Genomic DNA, 17,967 nt, shown 5'->3' with positions numbered 1-17,967 from the left:
CTCAGCCTGTCCTTGAATGACAAATGCACCCATCTTTGTGGTGTGTCCCTGAACCCTCTGCAGTAGGTCCATGTCTCTTACTGAGGAGCCCAGAACTGGACACAGCACCCCAGATGTGTCTTGCAAGGGCTGAGCAGAGGGAAGGTTCACCTCCTTTGACTTGCTGGGGATGCTTTTCCTAATGCCCAAGAACTACAGTGCTGCAAAGGCCCATTGATGGCTCAACTGAACATCCCTCCAGGATCCCCAGTGCTTTTTCTGCTGAGTTTCTTTCCACCCAGTCTGCCCCAGCATGTGCTGGGGTTCTTCCTCCTCGGGAACAGGATGTTGCATTTGCCTTTGCTGAACTTTTTTCCAGCCTGTTTAAGTCACTCTGGAAGTCAGCACAAACCTTCTTCTTGTTTTTGTCATGGCAAACTAGATGAGGGTGCACTCTGTCCCACCATCCAGGTCATTAATGAAGGTGACAGAAGATTATTGGACCCAGTATTTATCCCTTGGGCTTACAAATGGTGACTGGCATTTGGATGGCCTTTGTGCAGCTGATCACAACCCTGCAGGGCTCATCGTCTTTGTGGCTTTTTTTGGAAGTCTGTTTGGGTAGTATTAATCTTGTATTCTTTTTTCCCCCCTCCAACTATAATTTGAATTTATAAACATAATGTTGTTACAAAGGCATTTTGGCAGTCAGTGAAAAATAGGTACCACCAAGTGATTTGATGATTCATCCCTTCCTCAAATGAAACTGTTTTGCTTTGAGGCTTTGCTCAGAGTAATGGTGAATGCTGTCCCAAGGGTTTATCATCTCCAGAGAACAAGCGGGAGTGGAAAGAATTGACTTGACCAGCCCCCATCAGGGAGTCCTTCAGCTGAGCAAGTAGTGGAACCGCAGCCTACTGCCTCCAGCTCTGATGTACTGTGCTTTTTTCTCTTACTCATTAAAGAATTGGTTGAAGTGAATCTGCCCCTCTGCTTCCCAACTTGTTTCCCATGTAAAAAAACCGTCTTTAAGTTTATAGCTTCCTTCTTGGCACAGAGCACTTTTTCTGCCTGTTCAAACAGGGTGTGAGTTCAGTTCTTGGCTACTTTAAAAGAGCAAGCCACACTTAGATATAAAAGTTGCAAGTACTATGTTGCTGAAATATTAGCTTTGGCTTGCAAAATCCTGCTATATGATGTTACAGGCCCTAGAAAGAGGAGGAATTCATCTTGTCTCTGTCTTCTGTAGCTTGATCTAAAACTGAGCTTTATTTTCTAAATTAGATATTCTTGTTGTGGGTTTTAGTTTTGTTTAAATTATTTTATGTCTTTGCATTTGAACATGGCGCACAATCTCAAGTTATTATGTGCCAAGAGCTGCTCTTGCGAAGGCATGACTGTCTTTTACCTCAGATATCTAACCACTCCTGTTTTTATTGTTCCTCTTGCTGGGCTGTGGAATAGACTTTCTGAATCTGTCTGGATTCATTGTTTCTTTGAGGAGGCATTGAAGAAGTGATACTGATGCAGGCATTACTCATGTTAACTTGAGCATTAGAAGTGCAACTGAGTAATACCAATGATGCGATTCAGCAGATGCTGTGCGGTGTTGTAGTTCCTTACTGCAGCACTAACACTCAGTAAAATGGGAATTTCTGAGTTACCTTGGCCTGATTTTTCTCTAACCATCATATTGTCTGGGCAATGGTGAGAAATCATAAGCTGAAAATTTTCTGGGAGGATGTGGGAGGAATGGGGTTAAGGATTGAGATGAACTTTGTAATACTGGAAACAAATGCTGTCAGCCTTCTGTGTCTTTGTTGTTGAGAAGTTGTCTTTACCTTACTTTTATATATATATATATATATATATATATATATATAATGGTCATGTGCATTAACATTTACCATGGGAAATCCACCTTGATTCATGGTTAAATGCATATTTACATATGGGATGTGTGAGTGTGTGTGTGTATGTATTCTTTCTCTCTCCCTCCCTCTTCTTCCACTTGCCTCACATTTGTACATGTGTATGTGTACATATATACACACATAACTGAAAATAAAGGAGGTAATTTGTGATGCTGATGCATCTGATTTCTTGGGGAAGAAAATGGTACATGCTAACTATGTGGGTTGTCCAAGACAAGGTTGGAAGTCTGCTATAGAAATAGCTTGGGTATTTGGAGAATGTTAATGCACAGTTAATCTGGATTTGTCTGGACCAGTTGAAATGCCATTCAGGTGTACCAGGCTTTTACTTTTTTTCACATCTGTGTAGAAAGCCTCTGAAAACTGATCCATTGTTTTTTACGTTGTTTAGGTACTACAATACTGTGTGTTAAAAAAAGATTGGTGTGTCACCCTAACTTTGATGGTTCTTGTGTCAGAGTGGCTTGGTAGCTGCCACTCAGCCTTTCAAAACTGCCTGCTGGCTTTCCATGGCACCCGTGTTGTAAGTTGCTAACTCTTTATTAAAACATCATATTGGAGTTCTTTAGAAGTCTGTGCTGTTACACCTGAAACTGTACACTTTTAAAACCTTAAGTACTTTAATACTCTTTCACTAATTAAATATTGCTCATGCTAATTAATCAATAGCTGCTGTGGTAGCAGTCATGTAAGGAAGCAGTACAATGATGTATTAGTGATGTTCTTGAACATTTCTGTTTTGGGATTGGCATCAAAACAAGGTTTCACCTAATGAAGCATAACATACTTCCTCAGTTGATTAGCTCCCAAATTCTTAACACACTGGCTTTCTTCTAACATTGTTGCTTAGCTGTGTGGGATGAGGTGTGTTGAAAATTTGATGCCATCAGTTCTAGATGATGAATTTCTGGTCAGAATGCCATGTCGCTCACTGTAAGCTCTTGCTGCCTGATAGCATACATGGCCACTGTATAACTTCTTGCATCTCCAATACCGTGCTAATGCTATCAACTATCATGTTGAAATAATATTATATGGACATAATATTATATGTAATATTTAGGGAGCAAAGGAGGCTGATTTTCACATGCAGGAAGGGACTACCTCTATCAGAGTTTGATTTAATCTATTGTTTCTTGGTGCAGTCAACAGCTTCCAAAATAACTGTGCTGTGACTGTTGGTTGGCAGGGAAGACTTAATAAAAAAGCTGAAAATGTCTTGTGATCTAATTGTAGTAATTTAGGAGTCTTTTGGGCAAATGTTTTCACAAGGTTTAAACCACTAGTACTTCTCTTCACCCAAAATTGAATACTTTTCCTCAAGCTCCCTAGAAAATGTTGATCAGTGTCTTCTACTTTTGAGTTCATCTAAAATCAGTTTCCTTCGTGCTGTTTCACAAACTTAAAACTATCCTTAAGATAATTTCAAACAGCTCTTGGTAGCCAATATGCTACAAAAAATACTGTTGTAATGTGTGCCCCTCAAGAAATGGAGTTGTTTGATATACTCAGTTCTGGCTCTTATTAGGTATCATGTTTGTATGGATCCGTGGCCTCCACATGTGCAGTGCAAACCTTTCACTTCATCTAGAGAAATCGTAAGGTGGAGGTGTTGTTTACTTACCTTTTTGTAAGCCTGCATATTAAGAATCTTCTGTGTTAGAGTTTGGATAACAAAAGCCGAGTTTTCCCTCTCTTTTGAGGAGTTGCCTCGTGATAATAAGTGGTGTTGATTGCATACGTGTGTGTGCTGTGTAGTCCCAATCATTAGCTCAAGAACTGAACCAGAAGGAAACCTGTCACTCTAATCTGCCTGCAAGCTAAAGGACAAAGATTTCTGTTGTGGCAGAATTGCAAGCAACAGGACCTGACTTACTTTATCTGGAAGTCAGTGCTTGGCAAAGCAAATGTCTGACCCTGGATCTTGTAGTGAATAGATACTGTTGTCATCTGTCAGATGAGGAAGGACTTGGCTTGAATTCTGACTTGTACCTCGTGTGAATTAAAGTTGTGTTGCTCATGGCTTGAAGACTTGGCTGACAGCCATGAGAAGCGCTTGTAGATGGTCCTACAGCAGAGATCCAAGAGAAGCTGCCCTTGGTTTGAGCTTTCAGCTTAGTCATTTCTCTCTAAGCTGGTCAGATGGGATGTCTCAGTTTGTGTCGTGGACTGCTCAATGGAATGTGTTACTTGGACATGTAAGTGGGGTTCTAAGAGTGTTGTAAGAGATGTGCTGAAACATCCTTGTGACATTGTGTTCATCTAGGTATTAGACAAAGCTCCTAGTTGCTGTGTTAAATGAGGAGTGGTAGTTAAGTGCTATTCTTACTGAAAAGAGAGAAGTTAATGTGGCATTTCATAGCTGTTTGCTCAGCAAGTAACAGCACCTGGACTGGATAAAACTGGTAGGCTTTGTAAAACTAGTGTGAATTTTGGGGGTTGTATCCTTCTGCATCCTGAAAAAAAGCAATAGATGCTGACTGTTTCAAGCCTTCCCGGTGCATGGGGAGGTCTTGCCCTGCACAATAGACTCCCAGTGGAAGGAGCAGTAAGGGCAATGCTGAAGATACAGCATCCTTTTATTTTTTAATAAAATACTTGTGTAATTTTGATTTAAATGATGAGTTTATGGGTGTGGCTACCATGTTCTTCTGTTTTGCCAAAAATTAGAACTTCACTGATTTTCTCTGCTAAGTGTCTAGTAGTGTTATCCCTACATGATGGAGGTCACAGAAAAATAGCTGGTGTAACTTTCAATTGAAGAAATAGGTGGTAGCAATGAATTGCTATAAAGACAATTCAGGAAAATTGCTGTATGGGGGCTGTGTGTACTTCAGTGTTCAGACCTTGTTTTGTGAGCTTGAAACTTAAGAACAGTGTGAGAAATTCTTGAAAACAGACTTGTGGATATTTAATACCAAGCCATCAGAAAACTACTTGCTTCATTGTGATCTGGTAAAACAAGATGAGTGTTTCAACTTTAAATAAGCTATGTAAGATGTCCTTCCACTTCTCACTGCCCTTTGAATTTCAGCAATGCAAATGCAGTGATTGGTAGAAAATACCCAAACTTTGAAGCTTTACAAAGAAGAAAAATGTTTTTTCTGTGTTTCCGGTGGAAATGAGGAATTTAAAAGCCCCCAAGCCCCTTATGTGAAGTCATAATTTTTCTTCACTTACGGAAAATTTATTAACGAAATGAGACTGACTTTGTCGTGATGCATGCTGTATAAAATGACTGATTTTCAAAATGCAGGGATTTTTGAGTTGTTTCCATTTCATTCTGTTTCTGTTCTGCTTTCAAATTGTTGAATATGAAAATCTGTGTTACATTAAAAAAGTAAAAGTGACTGTGTAATTCATTAATCTTTAAACATTTCCAAATTTTTCCAGGTAATTGAATAACCTCTCTGAGTATTTACGTAATATAGAAATTAATAAAAAATACATTAATCTGATTGACATTTATGTAGGAAAGGAATTAGTTTCACCACACATTTTTGTGTTATTGTGTGCTTAATTGCTTTGAAACTTACATCTTCAGGTAGATATATTGTAAAGAATATGTTGATATTTTGTAAAGAAAGAGCTTACACCTGTTCACTAGAGTAAACAAGCAAAAATCAATGGCTGTTAAAGTTTAGGATATCTTAGCAAACTTTAAAAAGCCACATTAAAGGATGTGCTTTGTTGGATATGAGGTTCCTGTAACGCGGAGTTGTTTTTGAACCATGATGATTCCTTTTCATGCCTTTAATCCTACTGTGCGTGTTAGCAGCTAGAATGATGCTGGACAAAATAGGTGTAAGTAAAGACTTCAAGGTGCTGAAGTTTATGGGAATACACTCCTAATAGAAAACAGTTGATGCTTTCATTAGGCATGTTATGTTTATTAGGAAATAAGATATCATCTTCCTGCTTTCTTGCAAGGAGAGTAAGATTTAGGCTGCACAGATGGCATTTGTAGTAGTACAATTTACTGCTGTCATGACAGTGTAGGCTGACTGAAACTTTTTCTCTTGATAAAGATTTCGATGTCATATCAAATTTGTCTTCAATCAATGCAGAAATAGTAGTGTAGTAAGCCAAATGGATGCTTAGACAAGAATGTTATTTACCAGTCATATAGGAGGAGATGGAGGATTAATTGGTGAGCGTTTGTAAGATACTGTGAAGATGGATCTTTCTAGATAAATATGAAAAAAATACTCCAAAGATATGGCAGAAAGCCTTCAAATACGTTGCTTTTTCTTTTGACCATTTCTTCTTGATAATCATTGCCAACAAAATAGTTGAATTATATTGCTTGATTTTAACTTTAATTTCAAGATGCTAGTTTAAAATGGATTTCTGAATTTAAAATGCTTTTTGAACACTCAGTATTTTAATATTTCTGAAAGATAGTATTAGAATGCTTTTATCCTTTGGAATAATGTTGGATACATTAGAAGATAATTTTACAAGTTACCTTGACAATCCTACCCATCTTATTTAGAGTTGTCTTGAGGCTTGGGTGTATTTATTTAAAAGCAGGACAAGTTCCCATCATTTGGAGTTGTGTAGAGAATTGTGTGGTCAGTGGAATTTAGCTTGTCCAAAGGCTTATCTGAGTGTTTGCTCGTGTGTTGATAAAATGCTGTAATAGGTTGATGGCTTTTATTGCTTCCTAATTCAATGGTTGTGTGCTTAGACCAGAGCCCCAAACCCACTGTCAGAAAACTCTGGGCGAGTGCCAACACATGTGCAGGAAGTGGTGTGCTTCCATTTGCTACTTTCCCGTTGTCCTGTCACGCACATCCCTGTGCTCCCCATTCCTTGTTTTATTCATTTGTTCTCAAAACTTGTCCTCATCCTTTATTCCTCCCAGTGACAGAGCTGCCCTTTCCTACTCTGTCCTGCTTTGCCAGGAGCTGTGTCCCTGTGCTAGCCCATGGGTAGCACATTTTACTCTGTAAAGTAGCAAGGTCATGGGCAGTCACTGCTGGCTGTCCTGGGGTGTCCTGGATCCCAGGACAGTTATCCCTGTCCCTAATACCAGCTGTGGTCATCAGCTCTGGTGCAGCCTGTGCTCTGGCAGTTGCTGGCTAAACTGGTAATAGCTAGCAGTCTGGAGATACAGGCTTACACTTGGGTAAGTATCTCCTAACAGAAGCACTCCACATGTTGTTTTTTTATTTTTATTATGTTCTGTTACTTTTCACTGTTCACCTACTGATTGTGATATCTCCTCTGGGTGTCCTGTACTTTTTTCTGTTGAGCGCGATTAATATCACACAGGGCTGTCATAAAACTAACATTGAGTTGTGATCAAGGTTAAAAATGAATGAGTTTACTGAGTATACATAATGAATTGCTACTTAGGAGTTCTTCCTCTTCTGTTTCTCTCTTTCTTTCTCATAAAATGAAGGACCTTTTAGTTTTAAAAAACATGAAGGCACTAGCAAAGCCTCAGTTGCTGTAATAAGCATTCACTCAAAAGAGATTTGGCTTGCTCTTACTAGAGTACATAGTGTTGGTGGCATAGATGGAGGGGATTCCTAAAGATTTGTTGTCAATTTATCTCCTAGCCTATACAGAAAATACAGATTGTGAATGTTCACTTTTCAGCCACAGTTGCTAACTCATTAGAACACAAAATTCCTTAAAAAAAAAGTTGGCCAAATACCTTCTGCCCCTTTTTTTCATTCTTAATTTAGCAATTCAAATGGGGTTGAATGAAGTCTTTTGACTTGCTTTTGGTTTTGTCCTCTTACGACTATGACTCTTGGACTTTTGACTATTTTCACGTGAATTTTTTCCCATCCAGCTACCTACAGACCCTGGTCTGCTTAGCTTTCTATTTTAGAGGAGGTCAGGTGCTTTCAGCCCAGTATAGCAAAAGTGCATAAAATAGAGCACTGTTTTGTAACCCTTACTTGATATTTCAGAGGAGGAAATTAATATTATTGAGGAAGGCAATATTTACTTGTATTTTTTTTTTTTTTTTCTTCATGAATAGGAGAATTGTTGAGTTACTGAGCTTGTGCATTTGTCTTGGGAGAAGTGTAGATGTGTGAGGTGGTTGGATATAGATAAAAATCTGTAAATATTTGTATGCATATGTGCTGCACATTTTAGACAGAGAAATATATTTCAGCAGTATCTGAAGGCTTTTTCAAATGAAACATTGCCATTGCTGGAATTAATTCTGAATTCCTGTTTCTCTTTGCTCATTCTTTTTAGTTGTATTTTTTAACCATAACAAGTTGGTTGTGGTATTCCTTTTATTTGTATCTTCACAATTGGAATTGTTATCAATAGATGCAGTTATTGTGATTCATAGTTTTTTTAGACAATTAATTGAGATTGTGTGTGTGGAGGGAAACAAATTGTTGTCTCCATAATTCTCTGTGCTAAATTAAATTAAATAAATCAATTTTCCTTCTTTTCAAATGCATAGGCTGGTTCCTTGAACTAGCATCTGCTAACTTGGTTTAGTCATTGAAGATACTGTCTGAAGCATACATGTGGTTTGGCAAAGTTAATATGTATAGAAAAACCCAAATTTTTTGTGCTGTGAAGTGTATAGCACTTGTTCAGTACACATGCTACCACATGGTAGCACTTCAAAACAGATAAATAATTGTGTTAAAAATACTATCCACATTAATAGTGGTGCTATAAAAGGAATGTTTTGGCTGTTTTTCAGTATATTTTGACCAGATTAACCAAAATTTGCCATATTCATGTTACCAGTTAAATTCAGAGAAGTGTTAGCGCAAAAACTGGATACTATCTCTTCTGATGGACTTTTGTGTCCCTTGGACAGTATGCCAAGTCTTGAGTAAATTTTAGGTAGTATTCGTTCATCTGTCTTCTGGGTGCTCAGCATTCTTCGAGGACACTATTCATCCTCAGATTCATTCTGAGCGAGTCTTTGGGAGGAGGCTGTAGAAGGTGAGGGAGCAGTAAAGGCCCACTTTGTTCTTGAACCAGTGACCTGCCCTCCTGAAGGCAAATGCAACTTTTGCTCTTTGAGCACAGTTAAAGGACAAATTTGGGAAATGCTGGTTGAGATAAACAGTTGTGAATGGCAGACCAAAGGCTACACAGATGTTAGTGGTTTGTAGCTTAGTTAGTGGTTTGTATCTTTTGCCCAGGGTCCACTGCAGTAAGCTGGGTGAGGAGCAGCACAAAACCAGTCAGTGTATGGCACCTAACACTGCTACAGAGTCCTTCCACTTCGATGGGGCACGGCTTTTTAGGAAGCATGTGGATTCCTGCTCTTAAAATTAAATTTCTTAAGGTGTCTCAGATTATCTTTTGGAAATTAAGGCCTTGAGCAAGTAAGGTGTAATCAAATATATTGTCTGCAGGCTGCCATTGATCAGGGTTTCACGTCGCAGTATTTACTGATAGTCGGAACGTGGCCAGGCTGAAATGCATTTCTTCTGATCGTAACGATAACTGTTTAAGGCCTGAATTTCAGCACATGCATATGTGATCCTCTGAGAGGTGAATTCTAATGAATTTTTCTTAGTAAAAAAACAATTCAGTAATAAATAAACTTGCATAATTTGGCAGTTGTTTTTGAACTCCAGGGTTTTAAATTTGTTTGCATTTTAGAATAACAATGGATCTTTTTTCATTGCTTCAGCTGTTTTGATCTATTCTGAAGTTAGGTTTTCCAATAGTGAAATTATTGACCAGATATTTTACGGTATAGAGAACATGATTGAATTGTAAAGTGTTGAATGGGCCATTACATCAGAGCTCAGTTCTTGGTCTTGTGTCTGATATATTTTGTTTGGTTGTTTTATGCTTGGGGTTCTTTTTTGTTGTTTTGGGGGTTTTTTTGGTTTTTTTTTGGTTTTTTTTAGTTGAGGTTTTCTTTGGTGGTTTGCTTGGTTTCTCCCCCCCCCCCCCTTTTTTTTTTTTTTGGTTGGTTTGGGTTTATTTTTTTATTTTTTTTATTTTATTTTTTTATTTTATTTTTTTATTTTTTTAAATTTTTAAAAATTTTTTAATTTTTTAATTTTTTTTTTGTAAGATAGAGTATATATCTCCTATATGTTAAAGCCCAGATAAAGTTTCTAATATTAGCAATACTTTCTAGAAAAGGAAAATGTCTTTATGTTATTCTAGTATTTTTAAAAATATTTTACAATATTTATTAAAACGAATAAACTACTGTAATACAGTTTACTGTCAAGATTTTTCAGCCAAGGCATTTTGGTAATAGAAATTCACACAAGTCAGTTATTTTCAAGGAAATCACTCATATTTTATAGTTTTGCACTTTGTTTGCTTTAGACAAATTATAGTAATGCTTTCTAGCTTTCTTAATTCCCCCCTACATTTGTTCGCAAACTAACAAAACCCTGCCATTTTAGAGGAAGGAGGGGGTCTTTTTTAATAATAACAAAAGAGAATACTTTGTTAAAAAAGTTACTTCAGAAAGGTGCTCAGGAGAGGAATGATGGCTCAGGAGACAGAGGTTGCACATTCTCAGTGCAAGCGTGGCTGTTGGCTTTCCTCATCATAAGGACATCCCTGAACAAATAGATTGTTTTAAAATGTAGGTACACTGTCTAAATGTGAGGGACCAGGGGGCAGCATCCTGGTCTGGCTGTTCTCCTGCCCTTTTCTTTGCTCACCTGAGTTCTGGTTGCTCTTAGACTAAGTGTGTAAGCTTTGCAGAGTGGCTTGGGAGGGACTGTGACATGAAACAGTGAATTCATTAGAAAAAGCTCACAACTGTCCCAAATGCCAGCAGATTGAGTAATAAATAGAAGGCGAGAGGGAGCTTTTGCTCAGTCTGTGCTAAGCTTGTAGGTGAAAAGATGATGTTCTGCAGATTGGGAAAACCATGTAAAGAAACAGTGGTGACGGTATCAACAAAAGCAGCTTGGGGACTGTTACCCATTTGTACAAGTTGGCAGCTTGTTGGAGCTATCTAGCTACTAATACATGTTACAAAATATATATGTTTGATTAAAAGAGTTTCCATTTCTCCCTGGTGGGGACTGCATCATGTTTTAATTTCTGCAGTTGTTTTCCCAAGGCAAAGATGTTAGCTATTGATGCTTTATTGGTTTTTGGACATTTTTTCCAATATTGCCTTCATTATCATCTAACTGCTAACAGCCATGAGAGGAGGAATTGCTGACATGAAATCTGGACGGTTTTCAGTGAGTCCTTTTTCTTCTGGCCAGTATCTCTTATGTTGTGTTACATCTCTTACATGTTGCTGGGTGTACTGTGTTTAAGAAAAGAGCTTGTCCTGGAACGTGGTTACCAGTTAGCTCTCAGAAGAACACTTTTGAGAGCATAATATACTTTTATTCAAGTTTGTAAAGGATCTGGATGTTTTTCCTGCTCTTGAATATTACACTTCTCAAGGGGGAAATTATCAGGATGTATCAGCCACATGATTTCATAGGAATCTATGTCTAAGTATCTTTTCCCCATCATTACTGCCTCTACTTTGAGAGTGCCCACCATTAAAACAGAATTGCCACTGCAAGGAGCAGTCTAGCTCAGCTATCTAAAAGTGCACATTTCATTTAATTTCATTTAATTATCATAAAATATGTTTCAGCTGCTTTTGAAAGTCCTTTCTAGTTTTTCCTCTTAATGACTTCATTTGGCTACAAAGGATCTAACTATAATTTCATTTTTTCGCATGTTGTAGCAAGTCATGTGAGAAACAAGTCATTCTTGCTTTCCACACAGATACACCTTTGAAAAGCTTCTTTTAACCAAAAGAGTTTTTCCTAGCAACATTTAATAACTGGGCCATATACCTTTTCAGTTCAAAATCATGGTTACAGCTGGAGTCTTTTAGTTTGTTTTGGAGAAGGTTTGTGTTCTTGTTTCAATTATAAAATTTAGAAACTTACCATCTTCACTTCCAAAAAATCCACAAAAACTTTTCGAGTTTAAGGACTAAGCCTCTGACAAACTAGATCTTTACTTTTGAGCCAAACACTGAGATGCAAAAGCATTGGGCTCTGGGTAAGGAGCTTCAGCCTGGCCTCTGTTTCTGGAAGTAGTACAATGAGCTTCCTTGGGTCTGGCAGGAGGGAAGGTTTGCATATTGGAAATAGCTGTTTGATCAATTGTGCAGGCTGCCCTGAAGAGTGTAGAGGCATCTCCAGATTTGCCTTGGTTTAGAGACAGGCATATTGAGCAGGCCTCTCCTTTACTGCCTGTGTTAGGGCATTTCAGAGCAAAGCTTGGGTGGTTTTGCTGTATTAGTTTCAGGATGCTCTGTTATCATGGTGCCCTGGATGAAACACAAATTTCAAGTAATTTTTGTTAAGATACTATGGTATAGAATGCAATCACCAGGAGATACTGATAGAAGAAGTCTGCGAGGGTTTCTGTAAGTGTATGTAGGTTACTTCAGAAATACAGTCAGTCAGATATGGCAATTTAATGAGAAGGGCCAGAAGACTGCAGAATGTAGTTTGTGCTGCAAGAGTGAGCGATAAGCTGGAAAAATATTTGTCCAGTCTTGAAGAATATCTACTCATATCTTTAAATAATATGTGTGGATTTTTTTTTTTCCCTTTTGAAAGGATATGAAGTGGGGTCTGAAAATGTAGCGCATTCTGCAGCTAATTAATTAGTGTTTCTTTCTTTTATAGTGAATATTGTAATTCCGTCTGTAGAAGTCTTGAAAAAAATTAACAAAAATGAACGCATGGGGGGTGTGTGTGTTATCTTTGTAATTTTTGCAGCTGCAGACAAAACTTAAGGACTGTATGGTGTTGTTGCATTTGATTTCCTATGAGTTGGCTCAGACTCTTGGTTCATCTGATAATCACACTGATTTCGCTTTCCTTAAATTTAACCAGCATAGTGTCTGTCTGTTTAAAAGGTCCGATAAGTGATAAAGTGTGTTGTTCTGTTTGATGGGAATTATGTTAAATATTCCTAACTAGAACTCTGCTCCATGAAGATGATCTGTTTGAATTAAACATTTAATAGAAATAGGATTTTTGTATTGGTACAATGAAACATTACAGCTGTTGGTGTAAAAAGCCTTACAAAAAATACATTCCTTAATGTTTAAGGTAACTTGCAGTATTTAGATATATGTGTATTAGAACCAAAAATATGTACATCCATGCATCCTTTGCATTTATATACACCTAAAAATAGAAACAATGTTGAAAATTGAAAGTAAAATGCAATCAAAACTATCTAACAGCTATAGCTGGTTCCCCAAGCTCTGATACTGAAAATGTAGTTTTATGTTGTGAAAAAGACCCAGTTTATAATATATTTCATACACTCATGAAATAATTCTCCTTTTGATTCCAAAAGTCACCTCATTTCAGACAGTATTGCAACTTAAATCACAGTAAGTCTTTGTTACTAAATGGTAAGATGTTACTGCTTAATGAAACCCAGTATCAGATTATTTTTTTTTATGAATGAGGAAGGTAATGCACACTGTAAATGATGTGTAACAGTTCGTTGATCACTTTAGCAATGAACTGCAGCTGAAAGAAGTCTGCTTACTCAGGCTGGTCTTACTTTCATTCTCTGAGGAAACTCTGGATTTTAATGAAGATAGTCCAGTGAATAAACAAATTTCTAGGCAGTTGCAAAAATGAAAATAAAATAGAATTTACTCATTTAGTATCAATATTTCTCTTTAAATAGTACCAATTATGTAAGTTTACTTTTTAAACATACTTTTAATTTAATCCAGTTCAATACCAGATGGAAATGATGCGAAGCCTGCGCCACGTAAACATTGATCATCTTCACGTTGGCTGGTACCAGTCCACATACTATGGCTCTTTTGTCACCCGTGCCCTCCTGGACTCCCAGTTCAGTTACCAGCATGCAATTGAGGAGTCTGTAGTTCTCATTTACGGTTAGTATGAGGTTTCCTTTATTACTCTTTTCCCCTCTTAATATTATTACTACTATTTTTGTATTCTGTCTTTTGCCTGTAAGAGTAGCCTGGCAGGCCTTTTCGAGTAAATACCAACCCTGTGTCTACGGCAGCCTCAGCAGCAGCTAAGTCTAGACAGGGTTTCCTTCTTTCTGTTTATTTTTCTTGCTATCAGAGCCCTGATGTGTACGTTTTGGAATGCTGGAGTAGCTGCTTCATTTTTATTCCTTCATCTCCCCTCCCTCGTGGAAGGGGCTGGTGGAACCCGACCAGATGTCTAACAAACCCTGCTTGCTAGCGTGTCTGGCTCTGTACGTGACTGACCAATCATCACACGAATTGCCAAGTTTTTTTAATACCTCTGACAGAAGCATACAAAACCTGGACTGTTTCTTAGCACAAAGATTTTTTTCTTTTCTGCCTATTTAATGGTGTTTCCTCAAGCTCTCCAGACCAGATGTTCTGTGCTGTATCAGAACCGTAGGCAATTTAACAGCTTTATAGCCTCCCCCTCCCCAAACACTCACAGTTTGCCATATCTGGCAGACTTGCATATAGTTTCCAGCTGAGAAGTAAATGTAACGTCCTGAGTATCTGTCAGAAAAAATACTAATGAATACGATCAATCTTATGAGCTGCCCCAAAATTGTTTCAGTATGTTAACAATTGGATTACAGTAAAGAACAAGTTGTTAAAGTATACTTATATTGGCTGGAAACATTGCATCATCAGACCTTGATGAATTTTCCACTTGTTTCAGTCTATTTTGGTTTTCATTTTATCACCGATTGCTAAAAGTTTTACTGTGTTAAGTTTCAGACAACATGAATGTTAACACAGCTTTTATTCTCCTGTTGGCATGCTTCAGCTGTTATCGTGCTGCAAGTGTTAAGCTTCTTTGTCCAAGGAATGTAACAGTTTGTTTAGAAAATTTCCCCCTAAATTCGGCAGAGTATATGTCAAAGCAAAACAAATCTTTGTATACACCAGTTACATTGTCATGCACAAAGCAGCATGGCAGCTTCATCTGAATTAGCTTATTGCTACTCTAAAATTACTTTTTTATCATATAAAATGTTGTTTAATGAATATTTTAATTTACTGCAAAATTATTGGAAGGAAGAGTCTTTATTTAAATGAGGTCACTCTTACATAAGTTCTATGGATAATTAATAAAAAAAAGGAAATGTGAATTTGACCTTTAATGGGGAAATAATATGAGTAGAATGGATCAAGATTCCCCCCAAGTTCTCCAAGTTAAGCTTACTAATTGGTGTCACTGTATATTGCTGGTTGTATTTTACATAGCAGTGCAATAGGACTGCCTCTGTTATAGTGTCTTCTATGTGTTTGTTGTCTTAATTTTCCTTTCACTAAGGCTACTTAGTAATTTTCCTCCTGTTTATGTTTATATTTTTATGTTTTTATATTTAAAAAGAAAAAGGCAGTCTGGGTTTGATAATAATAGACTTCCTTCCATCTTTAATAATAGATCCCATTAAGACTGCCCAAGGGTCTTTGTCACTGAAGGCATATAGGCTGACTCCCAAACTGATGGAAGTTTGCAAAGAAAAAGACTTCTCTCCAGAAGCGTAAGTAACTTCAAAGAATGTTTTCTCACAGGGTTTGCTGGATTATTGGGATGCAGAACGGTACCTGGGATTATGGAACGCTGTGTTTTAAAAGCTCAGGTAAAAACTGTGTGTGCTGGGGAGAACCTGTGTGGGCAGTGCTAATTGTGCAGTGGCACAGTGGGCTGAGAAGGTGTGAAAGGCCAGCTGGGCATTTCCATGCATGGGGTTTGGGGCTCATCAGTGGGCGTGCTGTAAGGATCATGGGGAAGATAGCAATATGTGGGAACAGAGCCAAAAACAGGAAAAAAAAGGAATGGAGGGAGGGGAATAACTGATCTGTCTTTAAGCTCTTTAATTTTTCTGCAGAATTAAAATAGAACAGGTATTCTGGAATAGTTGTCCCAGTGTATTTACTCCAGATTAACTCCCCCATATGGACACAATCTTCTGGAGTAACGTAGACTTCTAAATCTGTTTCAGAAGATTAGCTACTCGTTCCAGGTCTGTAGGCCTTAGCATCCTTTGCCTCCAGCTGCTTGCTGTTCAATAGCAAAGGCACAAACACTTGTTGAAATCACTTTTTTTGTGTTGAGGGAAAAATGTATTCTTTTCATTGCATGGTGTCTAAAATTATAATGATGGACAAACAAATCTCTGATCAGTCAAAAAAAAAAGGGGGGGTGGAGGCAAAAAGCAAAAGTTTTCGTTCTAAAATGCAGTATGTATTCATAAAGAAGTGAAGGCTCTATTTCCTTAGAAACTTCTAAATCATGCTTTTATCTCCAGATTTTATGAAAGATATTACTGTCTATTTACTTTATTATGAAGCAATAGCAGTAGGTTTTTTCACGTATGTATATTTTTTATGTATGTATATGTTTGTGTATATTTTAAAAAAATACACACTGGAAATTAATGTTTTAATATACACTACAGAATTTAATTATTCCAAAAGATACAATATTTTGTGAATAATATTTTGGTCAATAAAATTTTTAATTATTCAGGTATTGGGAAAATTGTTTTTCATTGTAGTAATGGTATTTAAAGGTACTTTAGCATCATGTGGTAATTAGCTTCAGATCTGTTTAAGAAAGACTGATGGCAGGAAAATCAGTAAAATATTTTGGAAGGGACAGAGTTAATCCTGTCAGTACAGTCTCTTGCTGGAGACTTTTTCACATAGGTAATCTATTAACAAGCAAGGCAGCTGCTTGTCTTACGGGAGTTTTTTCCTAGAGCAGTTTTTCCTAGTCTTTGTAAACGTGTGGTTTTGCCATGCAAATGCTTTCTTAATGAAACTTGACTCTTGTTTAATTGTGGAATTATGAAAATCAAGAATTTTTACAATATTATTGTTTGTTGGAGCACCAGTTCAACAAAGAGAGTAAGAGAGTTACTGTTTATATTAGTAAATATTCCATAACTTTTTCCACAGCTTGAAAAAAGCAAATATTGCGTATGAAAACATGTTTGAAGAAGTGCCTATTGTAATTAAGAATTCATACCTGATCAATGTGATGTTGTGGGAACTGGAAAAGAAATCTGCAGTAGCCGATAGACATGAGTTGCTCAGTCTGGCTAGCAGGTAAGTACTTGTTACAATAATGGATGTACTTTTATTCGCTTTCCCAAACCACAGTTTAACACCTTGGGAGAAATCCCAGTCTCATTACAGTCCATAGAAGCTTTGCCTTGACTTTTAATGGGGTTAACACTTTACCCTTCATGTTCTTTTGCTGAAGGAAAAACTGCATGGTAAAACTGTAGCATTAGATTCACAGACTAAATTCAGTCTGTAAGCCTCATATGCTTTATGCAGTGCTTAAAATGTATAAATTTTTCAGAAGAGTGTGTTTCTTCAAGAAAAAATGGGCACTCAGAAAATTCAGGCAAATAGATCTATTAAAAAATTGGTTTTGTTAAATAGTCCTTAAGTAATTACATAAATTATTTTAATAAAAAAGAAATTGCATTTCTTTTACTTTGGTAGCAGGATGAATTTGAAAATAAAATAATAAGGGCTCTGAGAAACTGGCAAAAATGTCACTGATTGTCAAGACAGCCAGCATTCATGATGTCCGAAATAGTTTTAAGAGTTTCTAAAATTATCTTCTCATAACTTTGTCTAACAATAACTTCTTGTAGCACTTTGTCCTGAAAATACACTTTTGATTACAAAGTAGGCATGACTTCTAGCAATATGAAAAAAACCTTGGTGGTATTTAAATCTTATGCAGCACAATACAGTTGGATTATTATTGGTCTGATCAAAATAATAATGTACACAAAATATTGTGGTATCTTGTTGCATGTTGAACCTGGGTTGTATTCATTAATAGTTTTTTGGGGTAAAACTCTTTACTTTGTCATCAAGGTATTGTCTGTTAAGATTCTGATCCTAGTGGCCTTTTTTCTTTTTCCTTCTTTGTCCTGCTCCCTCTCCCTCCTCCATGATGTAAGGCTGAAGTTACTGGATCTGTATTTCTAGTGGTCCCTATGTTGCCTAAGTTAGCAGAAATTTTCCTCTTTCTCTACTTGACCTTATGTGGATGCTCTGAGGGATCTCATAGCTTTTAGAGAAAGT

The 17,967-nt window shown here is 37.2% G+C and overlaps 1 protein-coding gene across 1 annotated transcript in view; it reads left to right on the top strand.

Annotated features, from left to right (window-relative positions):
• Window positions 1-17,967, top strand: part of EIF3H (eukaryotic translation initiation factor 3 subunit H) — an 85,952-nt gene that overhangs the window by 55,021 nt on the left and 12,964 nt on the right. Inside the window, exons 3-5 of the mRNA XM_058832516.1 lie at window positions 13,618-13,785; window positions 15,299-15,398; window positions 16,819-16,968. Of these exons, the coding sequence (XP_058688499.1) occupies window positions 13,618-13,785; window positions 15,299-15,398; window positions 16,819-16,968 (418 nt within the window). The remainder of the gene's footprint in view (window positions 1-13,617; window positions 13,786-15,298; window positions 15,399-16,818; window positions 16,969-17,967) is intronic.

This window comes from Poecile atricapillus, chromosome 2, assembly GCF_030490865.1.
Source record: "Poecile atricapillus isolate bPoeAtr1 chromosome 2, bPoeAtr1.hap1, whole genome shotgun sequence".
NCBI lineage: Eukaryota > Metazoa > Chordata > Aves > Passeriformes > Paridae > Poecile > Poecile atricapillus.
Note: the sequence above shows the minus strand (reverse complement) of the source record. Positions and strands in the feature narration are given on the sequence as shown.